At 42.7% G+C, this 15,180-nt stretch overlaps 1 protein-coding gene across 1 annotated transcript in view; it reads right to left on the bottom strand.

Moving 5' to 3' along the window:
• Slc16a10 (solute carrier family 16 member 10) overlaps positions 1-15,180 on the bottom strand; it is a 91,340-nt gene that overhangs the window by 11,020 nt on the left and 65,140 nt on the right. The window contains exon 4 of the mRNA XM_048425547.3: positions 3,920-4,063. Within this exon, the coding sequence (XP_048281504.3) occupies positions 3,920-4,063 (144 nt within the window). The remainder of the gene's footprint in view (positions 1-3,919; positions 4,064-15,180) is intronic.

Below are 15,180 nucleotides of genomic sequence, written 5' to 3'. Positions count from 1 at the left end.
GAGAGACAGTCAGAGCACTGGTTAAGAGCACTGACTGCTCTTCCAGAGGACCTGGGTTCTATCCCCTGTACCCACACGGCAGCTAACAACAGCCTGTGACTCCAGTTGCAGGGAATCTGACACTGTCTCTGGGTTCTGCAGCACCAGGCACATATGTGGCACACAGATAAACATGCAGGGAAAATACCCACACATATAAAATGAAAAAAATCATTTAATTAGAAAGATTTTTATTTTCCTCTGAGGATTGAACTCCTTAAGGTCATTCACACAGACAGCTTATTCCTTACGCATTTCAGAAAAATAGTTTCTTTTACCTTATTTGTGTTGAAGGAAGATTCTTGGGAAAAAAGTTGTCCCCACAGAACCTTCATGGCCCACTGACTTATTAGAACTTCAGCGATGTTGGAGAGTTCAGAATATTACAAGTCCAGAATCAAATTACCTTGGGCCATCTTTAGCCCATCAGTAGCCATTTCCTGCCTGCTTTATGTGTGAGCTACCATCTTTGTGGCCACTGGGAAAGTGCTCTTCAGTGTGCCAGTACCGCCAACCAAACGGCTGAGTTCCATCACACAGTGCCTGAGCCTGGAGCTCCTACTTCCTCACTTTGCTTTAACACGCTCACCTAATGTTTCTACCAATGCATTTGAAAAATACCTCGATTCAAGGCTCTGTCACTATATAAACCTCGCCAAATGGTCACCGCTTTAGAGCACAGTGTTTGGAGTAACCTAATCTATGTTCTGGAACCATGGTCACTCATACTTGGCTCTTACTTTCTTTGAGGCGAGAACTGTGTTTTGCATCCATCATTGCTGCAATGATGGGAAACAAGGCCCTTTTCCAGAACATTTTACCCCCGGCTGGTCAGAACATCACTGCTGTGAGGAATAAACACTGTCCCTTATAAACTGGGATACCTGGGCCACACAGGAGGGCCACTGCTTCCTCATCACTTCCAAATAAATACCAGATATACAGATCAAATATTGATCTGTCAGTTCCAGAACTCAGTTTGAAAGATAATGTTCAATTACATAATCCTTTTCCTTTTTTCCCTAGCACAGCAGTTCTGGGGCAACAACACAGGCCCTTCCTACTCAAGACATTGGACTCAAGAGGAAAGCCAGGCTACACCTGAATAAGCATAAGGAATTTTTGGAGGCAGAAACATAACTGGGCACAGTTAAATTCCAATGTTACCGCTAATACACTTATTTAACATGTTTCCAGACTTTCTCAGCCTCAAGTCCTGGGCAACTTGCACTAAAAGAATGGAATGACGAGGCCACGGGACTTCAGGACTGGATTCTTCTGAAGCATGCAGGGCCTATAGTGCTTCACAGGAGAGGGAGAGCTTGGCTTTCTCCTCAGAACTGGGCACATTCACAACAGTGCAGTCTAAATAAGACTGTGGTGCTTCTGGGCCCTTATTTAGGCTGGGGGATATTAAGTTCTTGGATACTACCTTAAAGTAGTTGGCAAAGTTCATACCTTCGTGTAAAATGCTAGTAGTCAATAAAATGAACAGCAGAGCAAAGTAACACTAACCAGTTCAGTCTTTACAGAAGACAATGTTTACACATGAAGAGGGTATGGATATCATTCTATTTTTTCTAATTATATATGTAACCCATGAATATATTCCCCTAGCAATTCATATTTTGGAGAAATGTCCACAGTAAAGCATGACAGGCTTTCTTCAATCCCTCAGGTCCTTAGCTTATACTGTGCTTCAGAATGACCACTCAACAGTCCCAGGGCATGTGTCCACATGTATGTGGACCCATTTCTACATATGGACATGATGTCCATATGAGGGACTAGAAGTTAGATAAACTCCATGGTAGACAGATATATGGAAGAGGGACTGTATCTAGGTAATAAAGTTGGTGAACTTCCAAGATGGTTGGTCTTCCTCAGCCTCCAGATCTGAGACAAAATTCTGACATCAAACAAAGACCTGGAAGCCCCTTTACCCCTTTCCGCCCCCAGAAGGCCCTCAGGTGATGGACTGGCTCAAGAAGTTCAAGGCAGATCAGGACATGTTTACACAACAATTGTGGGCCAATCAGCCACCAACCCTAAATTAAGGAAGGAAGACTCTTCACAGACTTAAACCCCCATCCTTGGATGGAGTGTGGTTAGTGGCTCCTAACAGCCACAGGACACACAAATATGTGTTCTTGACTTTTGACTGCCTTTGTTGAAACAGTCACCCCTTCTGACACTTAGCAGATGCCACTGGATATCACAAACGCCTCTCCATCTAGATGAACAAACTTAGATAGCAGCCATGGTGGTACACATCTGTAATCCAAGTACTAGAAAATCTGAGGAAGGAGGACTACAGTGAATCTGAGGATAGCTTGAGCTGCGTAGTAAATTGAAGACTTAGCAAAGACCCTGTCTCAAAAATAACAAGCTACTACCACACCCAACAATCAGGACAGAACCAAAAAACAAGGTAAGGCACAAAACAGCAGGTGTCCTCTCCCACACTTTCATGTCCTTCCCTGTAAAACACACCACACACACACACACACACACACACACACACTATAGTGACTTTAAATTGACAACCATTCTCCAACAAAGAAAAGCCTCTAGGCTCTGAAGCCCTGAATAACTGGCCCCTCCCAGTTTTCCAGCTTCTTGCATGTCAGTCTCCTTTGTCTAGGCCTAAACACTCCTAGATTTTCCCAGCTATAACCCTGCTCTAGAAACTCAGGAACCCTGTCTATTCTGTTTGTGTAACTCTACCTGGGCTAATACCTAAGAACGTAGACGTACTCAGAATTGTTTTTACAAAATGAAAACTGAAAGTCGTCAATACAACAGATGTCCAGAAGAGGGCACCTTAACATTAGAAAACTAACTAGTCAGCTAAAGCTAGATAAATATATCTACAATGAGTTATTATAAAGGGTGGAATGATTATCACATAATAAATAAATACTTTCACTGTTGAACTTGAGACAGGGTCTTGCTCTGAAGCCCAGGCTGGCCTCATGCTTGTGACAAGCCTACATCATAAGTATTGGATTACAGATGTGGGCTACCATGCCCAGTGATGATCTCGTGTGTGTGTGTGTGTGTGTGTGTGTGTGTGTGTGTGTGTGTGTGTGTGTGTGTGATGAGGGGGATACATGCCGCAGAACACATGTGGAGGTCAGAAGACACCTTAGAATACCATTCTTTTCTTGTACTGCTCTGGGCATCAAACTCAGCTCCTCAGGCTTTTGAGACACACAGCCTTATGCAGGGAGCTATTTTGAAGACCCTGGGTTTTTTGTTTGTTTGTTTGTTTGTTTGTTTGTTTGTTGAGACAGGGTTTCTCTATGTAGCCCTGACTGTCCTGGAATTCACTATGTAGACCAGGCTGGCATTGAACTCGGATATCTGCCTGCCTCTGCCTCCCAAGTGTTGGGATTAAAAGAGTGTACCACTGTGCCTAGCTTGGCTCTACATTTTATAAAGGAGTACACAAACATTAACAAGGGTCTCAATTTTACTCCCAGCACTGGTGGGAGGATGAGAAGCACCAGTTACTGTTTCCCCTTACTTCTAACTGTATAACAGGTTCTGGCCTGGACCCCACAGTCCCTGTTCTTAAGTGTTCCCATCTGTAAGGAGAAGTAAAGAACTATACCTTCCTTGAAGGGCTGGGCCCAGGACTGGAGATGGTGCACGTGGAACCCAGTTCATCATCTAGCCTATCGAAATGTTCAGTAAACAGTGCTTGCCATTTCTTATAGCCAACTAATGGAAGTTACTTTATCTGTAATAGACTTGTTCCACGTAGCTTCCTGTTCCCAAATTTCACCTCTTTTATGAGCCTCCATCTATAGGGGACGGAGAGTGTAGAGGACCTGCCAGTAAGCCTCCATCTATAGGGAAGGAGGGTTTAGAGTACCTGCAGGTAAACCTTCTTCAGTCCAGGCACATAGTCTGCAATGCGGCCAAAGAGAAGGCGTCCAACTCCAGAAGTGATGCCAATGCACATGAAAAGCACCTCCTTGTTCTTCTCGTCCTGGAATCTTTCCTTTACATGGTTCATCTGCAAGTCAAGGAAAGAAACCATGCTGAATACGGTAAGGAAACTTCACACGGTCTGAGACATGTACCATTAAACATCAAATGTGGTTTTCCTCTACAGTTACTCCAACCTCCCTTCAAGATCAAAATTAAAAGATTTTAAAGCATCTCCTGCGATAATTTTCAAGACCGTATAAAGAAAATCTACCGTGATTTAGCTTGCATGGAGGGAATGAGTTTTCTGAGTGTGGTGGCACACGTCTGTCAGCCCAGTCCTCAAACACTAGGGCAGGACTGAGAATGAAAGGCCAGCCTGGGCTACAGAGTACAGCTCAGGGCAACCTGGATCATGCAGCATACCTTGACTTAGAAACCGAAAGCTTTGTTTAAAAATGAGTTATTCCTATACTTATTTTTTTTTCAGTAAACATACCAGCACACACTAACAATAAGCCAATCATCAAAGAAGAGCAGAGGCCTGGAACACTACCTGCCCCCTAGAAGGGAACTGAAGGTCATCTTTGGGGTCCTATTCCTTCCGGGGGACCAGAACAAAACCGATGCCTATGACCAGAGCTTCCTGAATGAAAGTGTAAGGTTCCTGTGTGGCATGTCAAAAGATATAGATATGCAAACGGTTTACAGTGGTCAAATCTCTTAGACCTCCAGATCCAAGTACTGATTCTAACCTATCAACCCCTGTGGCTGAATTATTTTTTTAGGATCTCAGTTTGTCTATAAAACAGTGACAGCATCTCTCTCAAGGGTGGTTATAAGGATTAAGAAAAATGTCTACATAGAGAATTTAAGAGTTAGGGTGTACTTAAGCCCCGGTCAAGCTTGTGTGAGGTCCTAGGTTCAAGCACCGCCTTAGAGGAATGACTGGCATACAGTTAATGATCAGATACTAATGTTGGCCATCCTTCTTACAAAGGACCTTTTGAATGCTGGCTATGCTGAAGAGAAGATGGGGGTGGGGAGAATAAAGGGTCTTTGCCACCACTTAACGCCTAGTGGAAACAGTGTCTCCAGTGACTCTGGGCCACAGACAGGCAGCAAGCATAGTTTGACTTTCCCATAATGACCCTAGCATGCAGTGGAGTTCTAGGAGACTGCAAGCCAATTTTCCACCAAGTTCAACAGTCCAAATAACTAATATGGCAGTGGGGTCTTTTTTAGACGGCAGATCCCTCCTTAAGATGCTTCCATTTAACTTGCTTTTTCCTGCTTTTCCATTTTTAAAACCCAGTTCTCTGTTTTTACACCACCTCGTCTCTTTTCATTAAAAATTGGTAATTGGGGCTGGAGAGATGGCTCAGCAGTTAAGAGCACTGCCTGCTTTTCCAGAGGACTTGGGTTTGATTTCCAGCACCAACGTGGCTGTTTAGAGCTGTGTCTAACTCCAGTCCCAGGTGACTGACAGTCTCTTCTGGGCCTCTGTAGGCATGTGTATAGTGCACAGACATACATGGAAGCAAAACACTCACACATATAACAATAAATAACTAAAACTTTTAATTAAAAACGGTGACTTTTTTTCTAACTTCTGTTTTCACACTGCTTCAGAATAATCTTCCTAAATAGGACTTTAATCTCACCAATCCTGTCTTCAAAAGTTGCTAGTTACTGCATTTTATACTCTGTCTGGTATTTAAAGCTCTCTATAATCTGTCACTAATCTATTTTTGTATGTTTATTAACTACTGATCCTTGGCTCTGAAGTAGAAAATTCAAGTCTGCTGAGGCTGTAAAAGGTGAAGCAGATGCATGCAGAGAAAAGACACACATCCCAGAGGACTGTTACTACCCGTGTTCTCAACACTTCCTCCCAGGCCTTTTATGTAAAAATAAATAAATAAATAAAATTTAGAAGAAATATAAAACCTGGGACTTGTGTAGAAATGTTGGCACCTAACTTAAATTTAGAAGACTGTGTGATCCAACGCTACCCAAGCCAGACAGAACATGGCTGCAAACTGCGTTAGGCCAGCTTTGATCTCAGTCTTAATCCCATCCAGATCAGCAGGGAAGCTGTGTTCACAAGGTGGATTGCGTTGCTAATATGTTCCCTCCCCTCCACTGTATTGAGCAACTGAGCACTAAAATATGGCAAGTCTAAGCTGAGACATGCTATGAGCACAATCGTGCAGAGAACCAGAGGGGAAGGCATGCAAAGTAGCCTAGTATTGAGTATCTGCTGAAACAATACTTCAGCCATATAGCCAAGTACTAATTTCATTTCTTTCTCTCTTTCTTTCCTCCTTTCTTTCTTTCTTCTTTCTATTTTACTACAATAGGAAAAAAAATTTTCTAGTTTAAAGCACAAAAAGTGGCTTGGATCATATTTCTTAAAGAATTCACTGGTAGTGGCAGGCACACTGAAGGGACCAGGAACTAGCAGAGAAAGAAGCTCGTTCTGGAGAAAAAGGGCCAATGTAAGACAGATGTGCTATAGTGGGGTGCATTAGAAAGCACCCAGTGGATCTCTGCCTTCTCCATCCGTGCGGAGGAGCGAAGCCAGGGCCTCAGTATGCTAGGACGCACTGTGCCTCGGACCGCTGTCGTTATAGCTGTCATAGAGACACACTTTACCTCGAAGACTGAATTCTTCAGTTATTCTTCTGATGAAACTAAGAATACCAGCCTGATATACTTCTATCATTCTTTGAGGTTTTTACCTTCCCCATCTATTTTGTAATGTTTATAAGAAATAACAAGGGAAATATTTGAGGTTTTTGTTGAAAGAGGCTACGTAACACAAGTGTGAATATGCTAGAAGTGCACAGAACACTAGATGTGTACAAAATACATTCGTATTTTGTACAATGAATATACATTGGCCATTTTAAAATAAATTGGTGAAATTAAAAGTATGCCTAACTGGAAACTTAGCTCTTTAATAATAAAGGACACTGCTATATCAAATCTGTGTCACTGTCACTCAAATAAAGCAAAAATGTCAACTTCTAAAACTTCCTCTATACATGCTCTACCAAAACTTCAAAATAAAAGTATTATTTTGAAAGTATTAGTTGAGGAAGTGTGCAGGATAGGTGACCTCACTCTGTGGATGCCGGGTCTCAGGGTCCTTCCTCACTGAGGAATCAGTACCAAGCAGGCTTGGCCTGAGCCTCGGATGAGCTGTCTGGCTTATGGAATTATGCCATCTCTCCTCTCTGGGTACCAGCATGTGCTGCTTCACACAAAGCACAGCACAGGGCCAAACTGCTATTTCTAACACTCACGTGGGCAGAGACTGGACACCGGGACAGATACTTTCATATTTAACCAAAGTCCTCATTTATTAATCAAACAGAAAGCTTATACTGGAGCCTAGTATTTCTCCAGGGGAATATTATTTTTAGTTCAGCTGTTTAAAATTAACTTTATTGGGAACAAGAGGTATAAGTTCAGTGATAGAACAGACTTAATCTGTAACACCAATAAGTATCTTTTTAAAGGGTCTCACTATGTGGCACAGATTGACACTTCAAACTTCCAGTCCTGCTATCTTGGCCAAACTTGGCTTAAAACATTAAAAAAAAATATTGTGTGAATGTGTATAGGGGTGCACACATACCACAGCATATGTGTGGAGGTCAGGGGACAGCTTTCAAAACTCAGTTCTCTCCTACCACCATGTGGGTTCTGGGGATGGAATTCAGGTCATCAGGCTCGGTGGCAAGGCCTTTACCTGCTGAACCATCTCACGCTGGGCTTTAGCTTTAGACTTCATCAGAATGCATAGAGATTTTTAGGGAAGACGCATATCTTTATTGAGATCTCAAGTTTAATCTGGAAACATCTTAAACACCGCCTGCTCATAGACATTGCTCCATTGCTCAAGCGACAACAGCTTTGGCTGACCACAGAGGCAGTTTTCACGGTGTGTGAAACTTACTGTTTGATATCCAAAGACAACCGAGAACTCACATCCTAGACTATGAGCTCATTCTACATCCATGAGTCAACAGGACCAAGTACTTTAGTTTCCCCTTCCTCTAACCACCTTCAACTAAATGGTGGGCTTTTCCTAGAATCGATGACATTTTTCTACTCAGACAACTGAAGGCAAAATAGATCCCATTTTCTCTGAAGAGGTCAAGGGCAGCGGTCTGAGAAAACCACTCCTCTCACTAGAGCAGCCTCTGCTCTGGCACCCTTCCCCACACCTCTCCTGCAGGGGAGTCACAGGACAAGACACACGGAGTCAGGGCACCTGACACAGAGAACATGGCAGGGTGCTTTGGCTCTCGGAGAGTCAGTCATGAATAAACTAAATGGAGAGCCATTGCACAACCCAGCGGCGCTACGGTGAAATACAGTAGTTGTGCACACCTGCAAACACAAATGCCATGGGCCAAAAGGGTCCAAACAGCTTCCTCATCTGTGCTACTTAGCTATGAAATGAGATCACTAGCAATCACTTACCCTCCTACACACACACACACACACACACACACACACATAAGCACTTTTAAGGGCTCAAGTGCCTTTTGCCTATAATCTTCCATATAATGACTATATGACATGTCACGCAAAGAATACGATAAAATGGCATATATAATTTAGACTATATTTTGCTGAAGAATAAAGACGGGAATGAATGACTGGAGACCTTCCAAACAGAGAAAACAATTTGGACAGCAGCCTTGAACAACTGACTGGCTCACCACAAAGTGGAGGGTAAGGAAACAGCAGACTGCGAGAATAAAAGAATTATCTTTGCAAAACACAGCAAAACAATTAAAAAAAAAACAAATTCTCCAATTCTTATCATTTACAGTTGTTGCTCCTCAATGTGCTCTCCAGAATTAATAAAGAGATTTTGATCACCTACCACATTCTGTCATGTCTGTGGCAATTGTGATTCCTTGGTCATCTATCTGCCCTTGCTCTTTGACACACACCATCAAACTGGAAAGAATAGGTAAGCATGTACATTCGCTTAATTTCTAGAATTAATTCTTTGAGGAGAAGAGGACCCGTATCTGTAGTTTGCATGGCATTAAAACTTGGCTTATAATGATTCTGACTTTGACTCCCTATTTCCTAATAGGGATCCTGTTTCTCCTCCTCACTGGAACCATACCAGACAGCAGCAGCATGTGCCTGCTGCTTCTTGTTTGCATATGGTTGAGAATAATTTCTGAAAATATATTCACTCTGCTGGGCATGGGGGCTCATGCCTGCATCTCAGCACTCGGGAGGGACAGAGACAGGAAAATTGCCACCTCTTCATGGCCAGCTCTGTCTACTTAGTGAATTTCAGGCCAGTCATGGATATAGTCCTTTTATTAAAAACCCAGAATGAGGGACTGAAGAGATAGCTCAGCCGTTAAGAGCTTCCTTGTTGCTCCTGCAGAGGACCTGGGTTCAATCCCCAGCACCCACATGGAGGCTCACAACCATCAGTAACTCCAGTTCCAGGGCATCTGACGCCCTCTTCTGATCGCTCAGGTAACAAGGTTGTAAAAGTACAAGTGGTGCTTAGCATACATGTAAGTAAAACACTCATACCATAAAATAAGAAAATCTACCAAACAGACAAAAAAAACTCTTAAAAACAATAACATATGTGTGTCTATCTCCATCAAAAAATGTTTAAAAAGGTATCCTGTAACTTTAGAAGACCATTCAGTTTTGTTTTTAACTGTATTTGGCAGGAAGGAGGGGCAAGGTTTTACTATATGGTCCAAGCTATCTTTACACTCGAATTCTTCTGCCTCCCAAGTTCTATGCTTATAGTCTGCACTACTTCTTTAACAGGCAAAGGCAAAGAAAGAGCCTGGCCCCTTTAAGAGACAAAGCAAAACAAAGTGTACTCTCCAGAGGCAGTAGAAAGCCTGCTGGAGTTGTCAATAGTTAATCCCAGAATCAGTCACAAAGCAAAACCTCCCGCTACCCTTTGCCTTCAGAGCTGGATTATCAGAAATCTGGATGGGTAAACTTTGGGCTTCTTTTGGCAAACTTGTTTTCTCTATCTCTGGCTTCGCTCTTTTTTAAAAGTACATTAAAAGGAAGTTTGGCAAGAGCACTACATGCCAGCTAGCCAAGTGACGTGGTTACAAAGGTGGGACTTAGTTAACTGCAGAAGTCAGTGTTGCTAAAATCAAGTCTTTTATACCAAAACATGGAACTGAAACATGATGGACAGAATAGAGCCGAGAAGTCACAAAATGTCACTTCGGGTCTGTCAAATCAGAGCGACTACGCTTTGAGATTAACACGCAGAGGTGCTGCACCTCTGCGAGGGAAAGGCGTCTGTGCTTGCTGCACATTCAAGGTTGCCCAGGAGGTGCTTTCAGATTCAGAGTACCTACTGCCTCCTCAGCAGCTGGCTGGGATGGAAGCTGACCTTTGGCCTACCGGACTCCAGGAGGAATCACTGCTGATTCTGTTTGTTTTTTTAAACAATCGTTCTTTCCATTTCATTAAGACAGGTTTCCATGGTATTGATAACGACACAGCACCATTAAGACAGGAAAAACAACTGGGTGGGTAGGGGGAAATCTTTCTGGAATAAATATTACTTAATAGCCAGTCACCAACGGGTAAAAAAAGAAGAGGGTTTTGTTTTTTTTTTTTGCTTTTAAATCTAATTTTGAAAACCTTTTCTAACTAAAAATTTTTCTAAAAGCATTTGCTATTTCCCCCTGCTAGTCTTTAAAAAAATAATTTCCTGTGTGTTAAAATATATATATATAAATAATAAAAATACATAATATATATAACATATATTTGCATATGTGTATATTACTGTACACATTATACATAATACTGTGTACGCTTCTTTGACAGCATCATTTAGATAAGATCAAGATTTAGTAAAATTTCTGGTTGAATTACTAACTGAAAACAATTTGGATTTAGATGTTAATTAGTCTTTAATTTTGAGGATATAGCTCATTAGGGACGACTTGTTTAGCATTCGAAATCCAATGGGTCCATCTCCAGCATTGCAGGTAAATGATAAATACCCCTGGATTTAAGACTTCTTGAATTTTAGAATTTTAAAGATTTTCATCTTAAAATAGAAAATAGACTAGGATTTTTGAATACTCTGAAATTGTTTACTCTGTCAATATTTATGACATGCATTTTGAAAGTTACCAAAAACAAACAAATAAGAACTCTTGCTGAATGTGATCACAGACACTGTAGCCCTGTGCTCAGAGGAGAAGCAGTGGGGTGTGGAGCGCCAGCTTACCCTGGGCTGTGCAGCAAGCCTGGGCTGTGCAGCAAGCCTGGGCTGTGCAGCTTACCCTGGGCTGTGCAGCTTACCCTGGGCTGTGCAGCTTACCCTGGGCTGTGCAGCAACCCTGGGCTGTGCAGCAACCCTGGGCTGTGCAGCAAGCCTTGTCTCAGAGGAAGACACCACACAGTTTCCAGCTCTCTGTGAACACTGAAAGGTGTTTAATACATCGATCCATAGAAGGTCATTGATCCCACCCAGCTCTGACTTTGATTCCGAGGTTTCTTTCTTGGTACCCATTCTCAGCACATCAGATTCACACCCTTGGATTCCCCGTTCCTAGCTAGTGTACAAGAACACAATAGGCTGTGAATTAAGATGCCGCTAATCTGTGAAAGAAGTGGCCTGCCTCTCTGGTGACTTTCAAGATGGCAGCAGGTCCAGCCAGGCTATAAGGAGTGCTCCAAGAAGACAGAACAGCTGCAAAGACTGAAGACAGGGATCTGGTGGTGACTCAGACTCTTGGGGCGTCACATGTTTCCACACTTCACATTAAGAGAGGGGAGAGGAGAGGCGTATGCTCTTTCAATCTATTCTTGGATTACCTGGTGATAAAATCTCTTCCTGATTTAACAAATCAATCGGTATGGGTTATGGAACCTTTAATCAATAGCAGAATCACACGAATTTGGAAAAATAGTCCAAAGCAAACAAACACAACAAAAGCTGGTCAGATGGTTAGATTGTAGAAGTTAAAATAGGCTGCACCTTAAAGTTGGAAAGGATAAAATCAGAGCTCGTTGCCCAAGTCAATGGGATTTAGGGCAGCAGTATCTTTATTTATTTGATGATCCTGGCAATGACATCAATAAGCAAGTTTATCATATAAAATAAATCTTCTAAATTAGTTCTATTTCTCCTTGGACAGTACAAGATTTATAAATACTGTTAGCTTATTAAATATTAATTAAGGTTTTCTTGGCTGAGAAAAATAAAGAAATTGGAAATTAGTTCTCATTGGGTGAACTGGTTTTTTTCTTTTTCTTTTTTTTTTTTTTATTGGTTTGTTTGGTTTGGTTTGGTTTGGTTTGGGCCTCACTATGTATCTAAGGCTAGCTTTGACTTTGTGATCCTCCTGCCTCAGCATCCCAGGTACTGAGACTACAGACATGTGACATCATTAACTGCTTTTGAGAAATATGTTGTTTTCCCAACTAGAACGTTACTTCTCCTCACCTTGCTGTCTCCCCCTGCGCTGCTCTAGAAATTAGCGCATAAGTCTCCTATTTATGATTTGACTGCTCTAGGGACTTCTAGAGAAATAGCCTTTGTCCTTTGTGTCCGGCTGGTTTCTCTGAGCATGACATCAAGCTTCATGTATGCTGTCGAATATCACTAAACATTTCCTTTTAAACTGTTCTCTGATGTCAGAGGTCCACTCTTTCATTCTTTTACCCCTGATTAGGGCCTGGGAGGGTAACTGGCCTGCTTGAGGCCCTGGGTTCCATTCCCAGCACCTAGAATCTCAGCTCAGGAAGTAGAGAGACAGGAAGGTTGGGAACTGGAGGGCGTCTCCTGCTACCCAGTTCCAGACCAGGTTGAGATACAAGAGACCTTGTCTCAACAATAACATGAAAAAATGTAAAGGCGATTAACTCATAGGAGAAAGGGAAGTAGCAGGTCTGCCACGTGGCCTGGGAGCATCACAGGATCGCTGTGAAGACGAACATGGTTCATGGCTTACATGGTGTCTCTGGGAGGGGAGAGAGGGACCAGGTACTGGGATTCCTAGACCTGGGCAATTCTAATCCCAGGTTCAGGGAAGGCCTGGGCTGAAGACAGGAGAAAGGAGACACTGAGAAAAACAGCTATGCTTAGGGCATCGACAGGAAGTTAACAATTTTCCTGAGGAAAACTTGTAAGGACAAAGCCAGGACTTGTGAAAAGACAACCAGGTGCTCACACAATCAGAAAATAATTACATAGGTTGGAGCCCTAGATTTATACTGAAGACGTTACAATGAATACCAATTCAATCATTAATGTATAGCACCATTCAGTTATTTGGAGGTTGTGAGGTTTTTTAAAGACACAGTTTTACTATGTGACCTTGAACCCATGACCCCCATCTTGACTTTTTGAGTACTGGAATTGCAGGTGTGTGCCAACACATATGACTATAAGGCAACGTTTTTTTTATTCAATTTTTTTGTTTGTTTGTTTGCTTTCAAGACAGGGTTTCTCTGTGTAACAAAGGAACAAATTACAAACTGAGTTCTGGTATACAAAGTGAGTCTCTAGGTGTCCTGTAACTTGCTTTGTAGACCATGCTGGCCTGGAACTTACAGAGATTCACCTGCCTCTCCTCCCAAGTACTGGGATTAAAGGGATGCACCACCACCTGTGGTGGTATTTTGTTTGTGAGCTAACAAATAAAGCTTGCCTGAAAATCAGAGAAGCAAGCAGCCAGCCACTCGTTCTTACCTGTATCCCATCTCTACAAATCCTTAGACTAAAATGCCTGAGCTCCTGTCTCCTCCCTCCTCATAGTCCTCTCTCTGCCCAGCCACATCCCTTCCTGCTCCACCTCCCTAGTGCTGGGGTTAAAGGTGCTAGTGCCACCACCACCTGGCTCTGTTTCTCTTTTAGACTGGATCGATCTCCCATAGGCCAGGGTGACCTTGAACTCACAGAGATCAGTCTGCCTCTGCCTCTGCCTCTGCCTCCCAAGTGCTGGGATTAAATGTGTGTGCCACCACTGCCTGGCCTCTATGACTAACTAGTGGCTGGTTCTGCACTCTGATCTTCGGGCAAGCTTTATTTGTTAGATCACAAACAAAATACCACCACAACCACCCCCAGCCAAAATGCTCTTTTTAAAAATCCCGAGTCTAACTTGTTTTGATAAGTGTTTTGTGAGTATTTAACTTCACCATTGATAAATCACGGCAGCCAAAGGAGTAAAGACTCTACTCTTCCCAAGTAGGAGAGTGCTGGCGACCCTGCCTGTGTCATTACACTAAAGAACGGGCAAAGTGGCACTGACCTGAAAGCCAAACTGCAGCAGATGTGGAGATCTGAAGGGAAATAAATGCAAGGTTAGAAAAGCTAGAAAAGCAAAGAAGGCACAGACAAGCACTGAACAATGCAGGAACAGGGCAAGAGGCCATCCACACAACCACTAACAAAAACCGAGCAAAACGAGAGGGTTTTCTGAAGAGTTCACATATATGGAGAGGAGCTAATGTAGATAAGATTTTGAAATTTCAACATTCAGGTTTTTAATACACCAGAAAAAAAATTAAGTTGGATAAAAGGTTTTAATTATTGTCTGGTTTTAAAGATAGACTACAGAAATACTGTCCTAGGCTTCGCAAGTCCTCCGAATACTAATACCACACATAGAATGTGCTGTCACCTCACGCGAGGTCTCTGAGCAACACTAGAGCTACCTCCATTACAGACACTGCAGCCATTCACGCTTGAAATCTCCACACCCGTGTGCTCGTGGCACATAACAGGCATGCTGTGTTTGTTCAACGCATGAGTGCTTGAATCTGTTGAACCAACTTGTAATTAAAAACAGGTCACGTGAGACAAGGGCAAATGACACTGGCAGAATGGAAAACCATCCTAGTGTAGAAAAGAACCTTGCAACCTGTGAGCAAAGGGAAACTAACTTCTCTGCACCTCGAAGTCCTCCTCACTAGTGAGAGAAGCAGCTGGCATTCGACCCTCACAGCGGCGCTACCTGGGCGGAGACAGGAAGCATATGCACAGTCAGGCATGGTGGCCCGCAACTTTAATCCCAGTAGTTGGAGAGACGGGGATCTCTGGGAGTTGGAGGCTAGTCTCAGTTACACAGTGAGTTGAAGGACAGCCAGGAATTCATAGAAAAACTCTGTCTCGAAAAAGCAAAACAAAAAGAAAAGAAGAGGGAGGGA

Source organism: Myodes glareolus, chromosome 1 (assembly GCF_982192425.1).
Source record: "Myodes glareolus chromosome 1, mMyoGla1.1, whole genome shotgun sequence".
NCBI classification, from domain to species: domain Eukaryota; kingdom Metazoa; phylum Chordata; class Mammalia; order Rodentia; family Cricetidae; genus Myodes; species Myodes glareolus.
The sequence above is the reverse complement of the archived record's forward strand: the minus strand, read 5'-3'. Positions and strand labels throughout refer to the sequence as shown.